This window comes from Scylla paramamosain, chromosome 34 (genome assembly GCF_035594125.1).
Source record: "Scylla paramamosain isolate STU-SP2022 chromosome 34, ASM3559412v1, whole genome shotgun sequence".
NCBI lineage: Eukaryota > Metazoa > Arthropoda > Malacostraca > Decapoda > Portunidae > Scylla > Scylla paramamosain.
Window position 1 is genome coordinate 9,527,720 of NC_087184.1, and position 16,348 is coordinate 9,544,067.

General features: G+C 40.2%; 1 protein-coding gene and 1 long non-coding RNA gene across 5 annotated transcripts in view; one reads left to right on the forward strand and one right to left on the reverse strand.

Annotated features, from left to right (window-relative positions):
- LOC135090126 (uncharacterized) overlaps window positions 1–16,348 on the forward strand; it is a 204,360-nt gene that overhangs the window by 142,280 nt on the left and 45,732 nt on the right. The gene's annotated exons all lie outside the window — the stretch shown is intronic.
- The window catches only part of LOC135090121 (osmotic avoidance abnormal protein 3-like), an 85,664-nt gene that overhangs the window by 2,753 nt on the left and 66,563 nt on the right, over window positions 1–16,348 (reverse strand). The window contains 3 exon segments of the mRNA XM_063986491.1: window positions 2,151–2,285; window positions 4,950–5,198; window positions 7,767–7,872. Of these exon segments, the coding sequence (XP_063842561.1) occupies window positions 2,155–2,285; window positions 4,950–5,198; window positions 7,767–7,872 (486 nt within the window). The 3' untranslated portion in view covers window positions 2,151–2,154.

Consider the following 16,348-nt stretch of genomic DNA (forward strand, 5'->3'; position numbering starts at 1 on the left):
TGACCCCTTTTTTATTCTTCCTGCTTCCTCTCTCTCTTTCTCTCTCTTCCCTCCCCTTCTTCTCCCATTTCTCCTCTGTCTCCATTTTGTTGTTTCCTCTACGTATATTCCTTTCATTCCTTCCATCTGTTTCCCATTCTTTTCTTCAGTCACTTCTCTCCTTTCTTTCTTTTCTTTCTTTTATTAACTCCGCTCTCCCTACTCTTTTTTTCGCTTTTTTCCGTTTTCTATTTCTTTTTTTATTGTAGCTTTCATGTTACCTTTTATTTTTTCCCTTTATTTTCCTTTTTCCTATTTATTGTTAATTTTTGCATTTGGTCGTATTCTTCCGTTTCTAGTTTTTATTTTTATTTTTTTTTTTCCTGTTGCAGTTTTGCCTGTTTTTTTTATCCTTTTCTTCTCTTTCTCTTCTTTTATTTATTACTTTATTCCTAATTTTATCACCTGTTTTAATTTTTTTCATCTTTTTTTTATTTATTTGTTTATTTTATTTTATGTATTTATTTGTTTTACTTATTCGCTTCAAAAATTGTCATGCTTCAGTTTTGTTTCCCGTGGTTCTTTACTAGCTCATTTTTCCTTTTATATATATATATATATATATATATATATATATATATATATATATATATATATATATATATATATATATATATATATATATATATATATATATATATATTCTTATTAGTGTCTTTTTAACACTTGCTTATTTTTTTCATTCTCTTACTTTTCATCAATTTATTATTTATTCCTAGTTCTAACACTTGTCTTAGTTTTTCTCTCCTTTTCCTCTATATATTATTTTTTTACCTTTTTTCTTATCTATTTACTGACATTTTCCTCATTTTTTACACTTGTACCACCTTTACTCTCCTCACCTGTGCTAGTTTTCGCTTTCCTTCTTTTCAATTTTTCATTTTTCTTCACTTTTTTTTATCTATTTACTGACATTTTTCCTCATTTTCACACCTGTTCCACCTTCACCCTCCTTACCTGAGTACGAGTATTCAACTCCTCATTAACCTTTGCTCACCTCATACCTCACCTGTCCCATCGCCTATTAACGCTTCAGTACCTCATCAATTTGCATCATCTCCCCCTTCACTCACTTTGTCAATACCTCATCATTCTCTCTCTCTCTCTCTCTCTCTCTCTCTCTCTCTCTCTCTCTCTCTCTCTCTCTCTCTCTCTCTCTCTCTCTCTCTCTCTCTCTCTCTCTCTCTCTCTCTCTCTCTCTCTCTCTCTCTCTCTCTCTCTTTTTAGCATCGAGTTGTTTTTGTTTTGTTGTTTTTTTATACATCTAGTTTTATTTTTTTTTAGTATCTGTCTTTATATTTCATTTTATTTTGAACTGGTGTGCCTTTTTGTATCTTTTTCATCTTTCGCTCCTTTGTATTTTTTTGTATTCTGACTTAGGATGACTTACGATTTCATTACCGCAGCGCCACAAGCTTAGTTAATCAGTCAGTCAGTCAGCCACTCAACCACTCACTCACTCACTCACTCCCTCCTTTCCCATCCCTCTCTTTCTCTGGCTTCATCTAATCCCCTCTTCTTTACCCTCTTTTCCAGCCACTCAATCCTCCCCTAACTCAATAATGGACACGCATACAGACAGACAGAGAAACATAAAAACAGACAGATGGACTAAATTAAGCAAAGTTAAAAACAAACAAACACACACTCACAGGAAGCTAATTATTAGGAAGAAAGGAACAAAAGCAAATTATAGACAGACAGGTCAAAAAAAGAAAAAACAGGTGGAGAAAGCTAAGCAGGTTGAAAAACAGACAAGCTAATAAAGAAACAAATTATGAGATAGATAGATATATAGAGATAGATAGATAGATAGATAGAGAGAGAGAGAGAGAGAGAGAGAGAGAGAGAGAGAGAGAGAGAGAGAGAGAGAGAGAGAGAGAGCAAAGCAAAATATGTACAGACAGACAAAAAACAGAGGCTGATAAACAAACTTAAGAAGGCTGACGAGCGGAGAAGTAAACAGAGAGATGCAGAAATGTTTCCCCCCCACTCCTGCCCTACCCTTGCCTGTCCCTGCTTTTATGTAATCACCCCCGTCTCCCCCACCTATCTCTTTATCAGCCCCTCACCCATCCCCCTCCCCTCCCCCTTCCCCCAGTCCTCCTCACCCTGCTATATGAGGTCGAGTGTGTGTAGAACGTCCTTGCTCTTCTTCCTGGTCCTGCGGTCGATGGTCGGTAGCGCCTCGAGTCTCGTCGGCCGCCTCATCGACATTTCTGGCGAGATCGAAGAAAACCCGTTGCCTGCACCAGTGACGAGGCGCCGGAGGGGGAGAGAGAGAGAGGGGGGAGGGAAAGACTGGTTAGATAGGAAAGAAAAGGGTATTTCGTTGGGTTAATGATATAGACTTTACACTCAAAAATTTTGGTGGCTTTGGTTAGATGGAAAAAAGTTTAGTTAGATTATGCTAAGGATTTGTATTCTTAAACATGTTGGTGTCTTATTTCCTACCACTCATTTCAACAGGCTCTAGAGGAAGTTACAGTAATGGTATTTTTTCGTGATTCTACCCTCTTTTAATGTAAGAGGGGCACCGGTAACAAAAAGACCCAGAGAAAGGCCCAGTGAGGTGCCATTCCCAAAAGAAAGGCCAAAAGTGTCATACAAAACTGAGGATGAGTGTCTTTAAACCTCCCTTCCTCCGCAAGTCATAGGAAGGAGAAAATACAGAAGCAGGCAGGGAGTTCTGATAGATTAACAAGGATTCTACATTATCAATAGGAAATACACTAATGAAAAGCCGGATAATCACCTCTGTGGCTTTTATATATAGAGAACTAAAGATGAGAGAACAAAGCGTTTAAGAATACTAGACTGTGTTAGACTGCTGGTGTGTAGTTTTGTATCTTATATGCTCTTGTGTTGCTGAATTTTTTTCGGGATAAAAGGCGTGTTGTTTATGAGGTAGAAGAGTGGAGAGGAAAACCTGGTGCTGCTCTGATGTGTTGCTTTGTATTGCATTGCGCTGTGTTTTGATTGAGGCATGTTCTTGTGTTGCAGGTGAGTTAGCTATTGTTGCTGGGATGTTGCGAGATAAAAAGGCTGTTGTTTATGAGGTAGGAAATATGATGTTACTCTGTTGTGTTGCATTGCGTCGTGTTTTTTTTTTTTTTTTTTTTTTTTTGTGTGTGTGTGTGTGTGTTCCAGGATACGTAGTTTGTGCTGTTGAATTGTTGCGGGATAAAAGACCTCTTGTTTATGGGGCAGAAGTGGAGAGGAAAATCTGGTGTTATTCTGTGTTGTGTTGTGTTGTGTTGTGTTGTGTTGTGTTGTGCTGTGCTGTGCTTTGTTTTAGGGGTGTTTTTTTGTGTGTGTTTCAGGTTACTTAAGGCATTGTTGCGAGAATGAAAAGACTTGTCTATGAAGTACGAAACCTGATGCCACTTTGTTATGCTTTGTGTTAGGTGCTTCTTGTGTTGCAGCTTAAGTCTCTCTGGTGTTCCTGGCATGGTGTGAGATACAAGGAAACGATGTGTATTAGGTAGAGCAGTGATTAAAAAAAAATGGCATTATTCTTGTGTTGCATTGAGTTTTACTTTGACTGCGTTTATTGTTTTACGTATTTTAGGCAGCTAGTGTTACTGGAATGTTGCGAAGTGGAAGACTGTTTTTTTTTTCTTTTTTTCATGTGGATACAGTAATAAGAAAAATAAACTGTACTACTAAATTGTGTTGCATTGCGCTTTTTTTCTGGATACGAGTGTGTGTGTGTGTGTGTGTGTGTGTGTGTGTGTGTGTGTGTGTGTGTTTCAGGGTATGTAGCTTATGTTGTTGAAGTGTTGCGAGATAAAGTGTTGTTTATGATGGTACAAGATTAAGAACTGTGCCATTATATTGTGTTGCATTGCGCAGTGCTTTGTTTGTCTGTGTGTGTGTGTGTGTGTTTTGTGTGTTTCAGGGAAGGCACCTTGTGTTTTAATAGTGTTGCAGGGTGTGAAAAGTGACTATTTATTATGCATGAGTTACATTAGGAGGAAAGGCAATGATGAGATAAGCTTGGCTGGTGTGTTGCGTCTTGTGCTTCTTAAATGTGTGTATCTGGTTTGTGTTTCATGGAAAGTAAATAGTGTCACTGTAGTGTTACATGGAAGAGGCGACTTTGCTCTTTTATCCATGACGTAAAAAAAACAGATAAAAAAAAAACTACTTGTGTTGCTCTTTTGTATTACGTTGCTGGGAGACACGGAAGACTTTACTGTTCTTTATGGGGTACAGGAGACAGGTGGAAGAAAAGCTTGTGTTGTTTTTACGTGTTGCTTTGCGTTGTTTTGCTTTGGGTGCCTCGTGTTTCAGGGAAGGTAATTAGTGTAGCGGAGGTGTCGCTGGCTGAGAGATACGGCCTTGTTGTGTTAAGAGGGAGGAGAGAGAGAGGGAGAGAGAAATCTAGTGCTATTCAGATTGTATTCCTTATAATGTCTGTTCTGTGTGAGAGGAAGAGAAAGCTAGTGTTGTTCAGATTGTACGCGTGTGTCATTGTGTCTGTTCTGTGCAGGAGAGAGAGGAAATTAGTGCTGTTCAGATTGTATGTCTTATAGTGGCACTTCCGTAACGCTTATTGCAAAAAATAGAAAAGATGTACGTAATTGGAAAGAAAACGTGACATTTGGGAAGCTAAGTGAGGAGGGACAAAACAAAAACTGAAAGAAAAAGAAGAGAAGGAAAAAAACGATAAAAGAAAGTGAAGAAGAAAAAAGTGAAGAAAACAACGACGACGAGAAAAAAAAGTGAAAAGAAAGAAAAAGAAAATGGATGAACGATATGAAGAAAGCGTCAAAACCAACGGCTGTGGGTAGAGAGAGAGAGAGAGAGAGAGAGAGAGAGAGAGAGAGAGAGAGAGAGAGAGAGAGACCGATACAGACACAGAAACAGACAGCAACAATTATAACTTAGCAGCACTCATTACTCACCTAACCACCCATTATTCATTACACCACCACCGCCGCCACCACCACCACCACCGCCACCGCCGCCACCACCACCGCCAACACTGGAGGTAGAGGAATTGGAGCCCCATGAGGTGTTGTAGGAACCATTGGTGTGGTTCATGGAAGCGTTCAAAGTTCCGGGGTTGGACCAGCCGCCAGGACCCAGGCTGGCTGTCAGATGGTTACCCGCTGCCCCGCCTCTCTTGCTGGTGGTGGTGGTGTTGTTGCTGCCTGTGGGTGAAGAATGGTGGTGAGGGTGGTGATGTGTGTGAGAGGGACGCTGGTGAGAGTGGTGGTATTGGTGGTGTGTGTGGGTGGGTGAGCATGTTGTGTTGGGAGGAAGGGAACAAGGCAGAAGGAAAGGAAGGAAAGCGAGAGAAGGAAGAATGGAGGAATAAAAAAAGAGAGGAAGAAGAAATGAAAAAAAGAAAGCGCAGAAGAAGGGAAGAAGGGAGGAAAGGAAGGAAGGATGAAAAAGAAAAGGAAGAAGAAAGGAAGAAATTAACCAACAAGCAACAAAAGAAACAAAGAAAGGAAAGAAGATGAGAAGAAGGAAAGAAAGGAAGGACAAAAGGAAGAAAGAAAGAGAAAGAAAGTACAAGAGAAGGGAAGACGAAAAAAGAGAAACTAGGAAAGGAAGAAGGAAGGAAGGAAAGACAGGAGGAGGAAAGAAAGGATGACGAAAACATAAGGAAAAGAAGGAACGAAGGAGAGACAAGGTGAGGAGAGAGGAAACGGGAAGTAGAAAGGAGAAGATAGATTGCCCAGGAAATATGAAAAAGATGTGACCGGGAAAGAAATAAAGGAGCAAAGAAGAATTGTCAGAGAGAGAGAGAGAGAGAGAGAGAGAGAGAGAGACTTGCAATATTTTCACTTCTCTTTAACTTTATAGACTCATAACTTTATAAATTTATTCATTCATGCGTTCGTTTATTTTTTTCATTTATTTCCACGGTTCTGTTCATTCTCGTCTTTTGTCCTTTATCTCTTCTTCTCACGGTTTACATTCAGTAATCTTACTTATAAATAAAACTTCCCCTACAAATTCTTTATGATAAATGCATTGCGATATTTCTCTCTCTCTCTCTCTCTCTCTCTCTCTCTCTCTCTCTCTCTCTCTCTCTCTCTCTCTCTCTCTCTCTCTCTCTCTCGTTCGTTAGTCAAATATTTCCTTCCTTTCTCTTTTTACTATTCTCTCTCTCTCTCTCTCTCTCTCTCTCTCTCTCTCTCTCTCTCTCTCTCTCTCTCTCTCTCTCTCTCTCTCTCTCTCTCTCTCTCTCTCTCTCTCTCTCTCTCTCTCTCTCTCTCTCTCTCTCTCTCTCTCTGTAGCATATCCTTCCTGCCATCCCCTTGACCCATATTCTCTCTCTCTCTCTCTCTCTCTCTCTCTCTCTCTCTCTCTCTCTCTCTCTCTCTCTCTCTCTCTCTCTCTCTGGTCGGATTCAGCCATTTAATTAAAGGAAGACGAGAAGTGTGAAATGAAAGTTGCCTTCTTGTCTGTCTCTTCTCACACTTTGTTTCCACCTTCATCCTCTCTCTCTCTCTCTCTCTCTCTCTCTCTCTCTCTCTCTCTCTCTCTCTCTCTCTCTCTCTCTCTCTCTCTCTCTCTCTCTCTCTCTCTCTCTCTCTCCTTTACCTGTGTTTTTCTTTTTATTCATTATTTTCTTTTTATTAATGGTCTACTTGTGTGTTTCATAGGCTCTCATTACTTTCCGTTCTTCATTTTTTTATTTGTTTGTATTTTTTTCTCAATTTCTTCTTTATTTTTCCTCCTTCATCTTTTTTGTTTCTTTCCTTTAGCTGTGTTTTCCTTTTTATTCATTTATTTCTTTAAGTTAATGGTCTGCTTGTGGGTTTCATGGTTTATCGTAATCTTTCCTTCTTGATTTTTTTTTTTTTTTCATTTTTTTCCTCAGTTTCTTATTCCATTTGTTTTTTCGTTTTTTCGTTATGTTGTGTTTTTGTTAATTACGTGTTTGTTTGTTTGTTTGTTTTTTGTTTCTTTTGTTATGTGCTTTTTTATGTGTTTTCTGTGTGCATTTTTTTTTGTGTGTGTGCTTCATTTATTTCTTCATTACTTCATTTTTTTCTTGTCTTTTTCCATTATTTTCTCATTTTTTATACCAAGTTTTATTATTTTTTTATATTTTTGTTGCTTTTTTACTTTTTCTTCTTTCTTCCTGCCCGTTAATATATTATTCATTACTTCCTCTCGTTTCTGTTTTTTCTCTCTTTTCTCTCCTTATTAGATATTCATCTCTTGTTTGTTTATTATGCATGGCTGTTTTCTTTTCACTCCTTTCAGAGAAACACGCAAAAATTATAAAAATGAAGAAGAGAGAGAGAGAGAGAGAGAGAGAGAGAGAGAGAGAGAGAGAGAGAGAGAGAGAGAGAGAGAGAGAGAGACACTCCACCAGAAGAATAAGTAACACAATTAAATAAAAATAAATAAATAAAACACTATGGCTTTCTTCAAAACTCCTTCAGTTTCTACAAACAAACACACTTCACAACACATCTCATTATCCCTCTGCCAATATTTCATACCATACTGTTTACACCCCTTGTTAAAATTATCTTGTATATTCTTCCTTCACGCACGTTCAGACTCTCAGAAATTTACCCAAGACGCAACACTGAACAAGCAACACATATCATTATCCCTCTACTAATATTCCATGCCGTACTGTATTTATAAAAGTACTAATATTTCATACCATACTGTTTATACCCCTCGTTAAAATGAACCACCTTTATATTCTACCTTCACACACTGCCAGACGCCCAGAATTTACTTACCCACGGCGCAATCGTCTTGGAATCGCACCAGCAGCTCATTGGCTCTCTTCTTGGGCTTGAAGTAGTTCCCAGCGATATCCTCCTCCTCGCTTCTCTGTAGTTTCTGCTGAAGTAAGCAAGAGAGGGCGTCAGACGGGGCTGGGCGCGAGGGAAGAGAGAGCTACGTCTGTTCCTGCTCGTCCGTCTATCTGTTTCTCTCTACCGGCGTGTGCTGTCTGGTTACCTGTCTGTCTGTCTGTCTGGTTGCCTGGTTAATTGCTTGGGTGCATTGCTTGGCTGTCTTTCTATTAGTGCGTCCATTTGATTGTTGTGTGTTTGGACGCAGGTCTCTCTCTCTCTCTCTCTCTCTCTCTCTCTCTCTCTCTCTCTCTCTCTCTCTCTCTCTCTCTCTCTCTCTCTCTCTCTCTCTCTCTCTCTCTCTCTCTCTCTCTCTCTCTCTCTCTCTCTCTCTCTCTCTCTCTCTCTAAAATGTAATTAAAAACTAATGACTTCCTACAACATGTGCCTGTTCCTATTTATGTATGTTCTTATCCATCTTACAAGAGAGTCCTATGTAAAATTCACATCAGAACTTAACGAAATCACGTCTGTGAGGCAGTAAGATTAAATATCGCCTTCAACATTTTATCAACCTACTTCATCCTTTCTTTGTTTCTGACTGTGCCTCGTTGTAGTTGTGGCTCTCTTTACCTTACAATCACAGAAAATCACATCTAACACTGACTAATAAACTTGAAAAGATCAGTCATTCATCTCTCGTCCTTTATGTCTATCTGCCTATATAATTATGCCTTATATGTACGTCTTTTTACGTTATCAAGTTAACATTACGCTAAATAAAATAACTGATCTCAAAAGGCAACAGTTGAAAAAAGATCCCATTCACCTGACATCTCTCCACTGCCTTTCACTCTATCAGTCTATTATATCCTTCCATAACCCTATTACTCCGTCACATAATAACACCAACACTAAACAAAATCACACTTAATGGAGAGTAACACGGAGGCATTCCCTTTATACTAACCTTACTGCAACACTTCAAGCACTTTTCAGGGCCGGCTAAAGAGAGCGTGCGGTGCTGCGTGCGAGGGTCGGCGTTGCGTGGAGTGAGCGGTGCCGAAATGGCATGCTGGGGGCGTAATGGGGAGGCGGGAGAGGGTGCTAGAGGAATTGAGTGGTGCTGGGGAGAGGCGTGAGATGGCATGGCAAAACAATTCGAACCACGCGGCCCAGGTATAAACACGGCCTATTGCAGGAATGGAAGCAGGGAAATGAGCATAAGGAGGAGGAGGAGGAGGAGGAGCAGGAGCAGGAGCAGGAGGAAGAGGACACTTAAAAAAAAAAAAAAAAGCCTGTTGCAGGAATGGAAAGGGAAAATGAGCACAAGGAAGAAGAGGAGGAGGAGAGAGAGAAGAGTAATTAAAACGAAAACAACTAAGGACTGAGTATATGGACTGACGATCATAGGGAACAGGAAAATAACAGGATGATAAAAAAAATATGTGAAAATGTTGGAGAAACAAAATGAATAAGCAACAAAAAGAGAAAGTTATTAAAATCTTAAGAGCTGAAAAACAAAAAATGCAAAAAGACCACCGTAAGAAAAATTAAAAATATCAAGAAAAATTTAAGAAAGAGGACACGAATGGACACAGTAGGAAAAGACAGGAAGAAGAAAGACGAACACACAAAAAAGAAAATAAATATGAAGCACGGCAACCATAAAAAATAGTAAAAAGTTTCAAAAATTAAGGAAAGAAACAAACAAACAAAAAGAAAACATGAAAACAAAATATAAAGGAAAACATATAAGAACCACCAAGCTTAAAAAAAAATAACAAACAAAACCTTTAAAAACTTAAACTAAAACGAAAATTGAGCAAAAAAAGAAAAAGAAAAAGAAGAAAACGAGAAACAAGAGGAGGGGGTAAGGAGACAAGGAGAAGCAGGAGCAGTCTCAAGCGTGGCATTGTGGGAGTTTACTGGCAGTGGAGACGTGTTGGGCATGACAAGTGATCTCGAGGGGAGTCCATCTATAAGGCTGAGGAATTGGAATGCACGCAGGGGAAGAGGAAGAAGAAGAATAAGAGAACGAGCAGGGATGGAGAGGAGGTGGAAGAGAAGCAGCAGGAGAGGCAGGAGAAGGAGGAGGAGGAATAACAAAAGCAGAACCAGGAACAGGAACAGGAAGAAGAAGAAATGGAACAAGTCACGAAAAAGAAGAAAAGAATAAGAGTTTGAAAGGAAAATATCAACCTAAGGTAAAGAGAAGTGAAAAATAATTATATGAAGATGATGATGATGGAGGAGAAGGAGGAGGAGGAGGAGGAAGGAGAAGAAAAAAGGTAAAGAGAAAAAAAGAATAATTAGATGAAGATGATGGTGCAGAAGAGAGAGAAAAAAGAAAAATTTGAAAAAAAAGTTTAACGTGAGGAAGAAACAGGAAAAAGGTAGAAGAAAAATATACTTTGAGAAGGAGGAGGAGGAGAAAGAAGAAGAAGAAGAAGAAGAAGAAGAAGAAGAAGAAGAAGAGCAGAATGAGAAGAGCAAAAGTTCAAACAGGACGTGGAGGAAGATCTATGTTTTCTTTCTTGACTCTGGAGGGAGCGCGGGGATGCCAACACAATCTTGCTTCCTTCACCTCACCTGTTGATCACCCGCCAGGCATCACACCCGCCCCGCCCCGCTCCGCCACGCCACGCCACGCTGCCCCATCTGTCTCCCCGCCCCGCCAGAAATCAGACTCAGAACAGACAGAACAAGATTGGGTGCTCTTCTATATATTTCTTCCCTTCTTTCACCCTTGATCCTCCTCCTCCTCCTCTTCTTTCTCATGTCTTCTCCAATTTTTCGTCGTCTTCTTTTCTTCATCTTTTTCCTTGTCTTTCTTCATCATGATGGTTGTTGTTGTTGTTGTTGTTGTTGTTGTTGTTGTTGTTGTTCTCCTTCTTCTTCTTCGTCGTCGTCTTCTTCTTCTTCTTCTTCTTCTTCTTCTTCTTCTTCTTCTTCTTCTTCTTCTTCTTCTTCTTCTTCTTCTTCTTCTTCTTCTTCTTCTTCTTCCTCTGCTCCTCCTCGCCATTAGAAGGATAGCAAGTGATGGTTTCCCGTTTTCTCTTATTGTGTATTCCAGTCCTAAAGTGGAGCTGTTTCTCTCTCTTTTCGTCCTCTTTTTTTATTCTTTTGTTGCACTTCTACCCTTTCTTCTTTATTTTATCCCTCATTCTCCTCCTCCTCGTCGTCTTTCTCATGCTCTTCCTCCTCCTTTCTTTAACTGAGTTCTTCTAATTTCGTTATTCTCTCTCTCTCTCTCTCTCTCTCTCTCTCTCTCTCTCTCTCTCTCTCTCTCTCTCTCTCTCTCTCTCTCTCTCTCTCTCTCTCTCTCTCTCTCTCTCTCTCTCTCTCTCTCGTTGTTATCAATCATTCTCAAAAGTCCCTCGTTACGTAATGAATGACTAACTAGAATTCATGAATCGTGTTGGTGACGAGAAATTGAAATACAGGTACACAGGTGGGCGGGGAAGGTAATATGTTGCTACAGGTGAAAAAATAATAGAAGCTAAATCACATGCAGGAATTATACATGGAGACTTCACTTACCTGCGTGTATGTATGTGTGTGTGTGTGTGTGTGTGTGTGTGTGGTGAATAGAGGAAGGAAGGTAGGAATACGAGGACGACGAAAAGGGTAAAAAGAAAGGAAGGGAAGGAAAGGAAGACAGATGAAAAAGAGGAAATAAAAAGAAGTGGAAAATAATGATAAAATGTGGTTTGGTTAATTGTATGCATGCCGTACTCACCGTGTGTGTGTGTGTGTGTGTGTGTGTGTGTGGTGAAGGTAGGAAGCAAGGACGGAACGTGAGAGGTAGGAATTACGGAGGTAGAAAGGAAAATAGAATAATAAAGATGATAATTAGAGATTCTGTTTTGTAAATGTAATATGTTTTGTTTAACTGTGTGTGTGTGTGTGTGTGTGTGTGTGTGTCGTAACCTTCCACATTATGGCGGTCAAACTTTAGCCAAATACAGTAATCTCGCGGCCTCAACTTTTCTCATACACCCGAGGCTTTAAGATCACACGAGTATGCACACATTAATGGCCGCCCTTTTGTGTGTACCTCTCGTTTTTTAACACGCACATAACCTTGCCGCGCCTGTGTGTGTGTGTGTGTGTGTGTGTAACTCTCGGTACACATGTCATATTTATGTGCACACGGATACGTACATGTAAATAGTTTCGCATTTACGTTCATTGTCGTTCTTTCATGTACGTTACGGCTTATGTGAATTTCTCTCTCTCTCTCTCTCTCTCTCTCTCTCTCTCTCTCTCTCTCTCTCTCTCTCTCTCTCTCTCTCTCTCTCTCTCTCTCTCTCTCTCTCTCTCTCTCTCTCTCTCTCTCTCTCTCTCTCTCTCTCTCTCTCTAAGAAGTCTCAAATTTCGTACCGTTAACAATGTACCACGACTTAGTAAATGTTAAATAGACATGACAAAAGTGAAATTTTTTAGTGGGATTATTAATTTTAAATACAGAACGAATGAGAGCGCCTCATGTTTTAGGCAGTTTTGTTTCAGGGTTTCATTATAATAACACACTCGTTTCGAATATTTAGCCGCGGGGGGAAGACATCGAACCAATATATTTTGTGATGGATCTTTGTGGTGTTGAAAATATATTGCTAGACTCGGTTTTAACTTCAGTGTTTTTGAATCCGGAATTACTTGAAAAATAAATAAATAAAAACAAGGGCGGTAAATTTTTGCGTTCTTTTTTTTTCATTTGTATTTATTTTTATTTTTTGTTTTTCACTTTCTTTTTGTCTTTTTTGTCATTCGGTATTGCTGAGTGAACAATATTTTCCTGGTTTTCGCTGCAGTTTTATTTTTTATTTCCCTTTTTTTTAAGCTAATCATGTTTTCGTTTCAATCTATAGAAAAATTTGCTCGATTCCGTGAAATGAATAACAATTTTTTTCTTCCTCCTCAGTGATTAACTTCCCTCTCTTCCCTCCTCTTTCCTTTCTTTTACTTTCCATCCTCCTCCTTATCTCAGTGCTTCACCCTCTACCCTCTTCTTTCTTCTTACTCTCTCTTCTACCCATTTCCATTTTTTCCCATAGCTTTGTTCTTCCCATTTTCTATGTCTTTCATGATCCGGTTCACATTCTTTTCTGTTTCACTAGCTTTCTTTTCCTTTTTCAGTTTATTTCCTTTTTTTCTCTTTTTCTCTTTCCTTCTTTCATCTTGTGTTGCCTTTCTTTTCCTAATTTCTGTGTTCTGTCGTTTCTTCCCGATTCAATGTGAAGCCGCCCTTTCTTCTCCCTTCTCTTCCTTTTTCTTCCATTCAATGATTTCCTTTATTCCCCCCTTCATTTTTTTCCCTTCTTTCCTAGCCGCTTTCTTTCCCTTCATCACACGCTGCCCTTTTCTTTCTCTCCTTTTTCCCTTCCCATCCTCCTATCCTTTCTCCCCTTCTTCCATTTAATTCCGCTTATCCTTTTCTTTATTCTTCTTTTTATCTCTTTCTCTTCCCAGATCTTATTTTTCCTTCCTTTATCTCTTTTCATTCATCTTATACTTATTTTTCCACTTCCTCCTGCTCTTTCATCATGTTATCCTATCTTTCGCTTTATTTCTTTTTATTCTTTTTTTAATCTCATGTTTTCTGTCACTTCCTTCTTTCAGTTCCCTCCCATTATTTCTCTCTATCTATCCATTCCTTTATTTTTGTTTCTGCACCTTCAATTACTTCTCTCTCTCTCTCTCTCTCTCTCTCTCTCTCTCTCTCTCTCTCTCTCTCTCTCTCTCTCTCTCTCTCTCTCTCTCTCTCTCTCTCTCTCTCTCTCTCTCTCTCTCTCTCTCTCTCTCTCTCTCCCCTTCTGCCCCTCCCAATATCTTTTCCTATCTTCCCCTTCCTCTCTCAATTTCTCCCTCTCCCCTCTTCTACCCTTTCCATCATCTCTTCCTGTCTTCCCCTTCCTTCCTTCTCCTCCCCGTCCCCCTCCCTCAATTTCATACTGCCTGTCATTTCCACTCCCTCCTGCCCTCCCATCATGTCTTCCCATTCTCTCTCTCCCTGCCTCCCTTCCCTTCATCTCACGCTCCCTTCCCTCCCTCCTTGAAGAGCCTCGCTGCTTTGTTTATGCTCAGAGCCATTCTGTCCTGCCGAAAATGGCCCCCAAATTCGTACGGCCCGTTAGAAGCGCGGAGGACCCGATTGCAAGATCTCTGCCATTAGAGAGAGAGTGAGGGTGAACAGAGAGAGAGAGAGAGAGAGAGAGAGAGAGAGAGAGAGAGAGAGAGAGAGAGAGAGAGAGAGAGAGAGAGAGACAGCAAATGCACAAATAGACAGACAGATTGACAGACAGAGAAATAAGCACACAGACAGATAGATGAATAAATAGATATATAGACAAATCTTTAGATGTAAAAACGGATATACGGACAATTGAATAGACGGGTATATTGAAAGTTCGATAGATTGAAATTCGATAGATAGACTGAAAAGCAAACACACAGACAGACAGGAAGCTAGTATGAGTGTGTGTGTGTCTGTGTGTGTTTGTGGTGGATGGGCGGGGGGGGGGGGGACTGCATGAAAGTCACTGGGAATTTATGGCTTATGTGCAAAGTGGACGGAAAGACAAGATGAGATGAGAGAGAGAGAGAGAGAGAGAGAGAGAGAGAGAGAGAGAGAGAGAGAGAGAGAGAGAGAGAGAGAGAGAGAGAGAGAGAGAGAGAGAGACTTTCCACATTGCCGTCGTTTGCATTTAGTTGCCAAAAACACGACTCAACATTTGCATAACAAAAAAAAAGGCGAGGATTGTCACGTGTTTTGTTCTCTTAGTGTAAAGTTTGTCCTTTGAATATTCGGAACATTTTTTTGTATATAATCTTATTTTACTTTATATTTCTAACTCCACTCCACTGAGGCTTTATACTTTTGACATTATCTCGACGCTTGTATTTTTAGTCTTTTTTATTCATGTTGCTGAAAAATATGGCTCGTTTTTAGAATCAACTTGGCCTGGTTTGGGTCTGCATTTTTAAAAGGAACGTACCTCGGATTTTTACTCTTATCAAAATTTTCTTCAGTTTCCGTTTTCCGTTCTTCTGATAAGCGTATCTTAAAGGGAAGATATTCAGCGCAATAAGGCTCTGTGTGTGTGTGTGTGTGTGTGTGTGTGTGTGTGTGTGTGTGTGTGTGTGTGTGTGTGTGTGTGTGTGTGAATATATCCCTTACACGCACAAAAGCATCCCATCGGAACCTATTCTTTTCCTTCCTTTGTTCCTTTTTTTCTCTCTCTCTCTCTCTCCTTTGTTCATTTATATTTTACGATTGTGCTGGTGTTCTTGATGTTTTTGTCCCTACTTCTAACACCACCGGCACATTCACACCACTGCCACCATCACAGAATGTTCGTCTTGTCACATGTCTTCCTCAAGTCCTCATCATCATCATCACCATCACATTTCATCACTATAATCTGAATACCACACTTGTTTTGTCTCCACCTATTATGCATCACCATTTGTCACCACACCACCACCCTCACAGATGTTTTCCTATGCCTTCACTGTTGTATTTCATCACCACACTCAAATCACCATACATTCTCCTACTGTATGTATTGTATTTATCACTGTCATCATTGTCACTGTCACCTTTTCATCATCATTTAACACATACACTACTCGTCACCTTTCTGTTACCACCATCTTCACTATCATTATTTTTATCACCCGCTACTCAGTTTATCACCATCACCACCATCACTATTCTAATTACCCACTACCCCATCAATCATCTCCATCACCATTATCATTTGTTTTATATCACTCATAGCCTATCCTTATTACCATCATCACCACCACCATCACTAACCTCATCGTGCACTATTTATCAATCATCACTATCACCTTAACGTATATCACTCACTTTCCACCCCTATCATCACCACAGTCACCATTATCTCAACATCATTACTAACTGTACCTCACTTTGTCATCACCAACCAACCACCATCACTAACACTATCACTTATACATCACCGCTCACTACCTATCACTTTATCATCAACCACCATCACCACCATCACCATCTATCAATCAACCTGCAAAAATGGATCCATCTTCTCGTCCCCAAGCGTGCGAAGTTCCTCCTCCTCCTCCTCCTCCTCCACCACCTCCACTTCCCCCTCCTCGGTGTCCTCCTGGGGCGTGGGCGTGTCAGCTCCTTGGAGGATAGCATACCAGCCGCCCATTTTCGCGCTAAGGGTCTGGCGAGGGCGGGCGAGCGACTGCACCCCTGAAGTAACACCCTTTAAATAGCGACGCGTCTGGGGTGAACTGAGGGCTTGCAGGGGCGAATCACACACACACACACACACACACACACACACACACACACACACACACACACACACACACACACACACACACACACACACACACACACACACACACACACACACACACACACACACACACACACACACACACACACACATGTACATGCCCGCACATACACGGTCTCACACAAGCATGTAAAATTTAGGAAGGGAAAAATATGAAAAGTAAAAGCT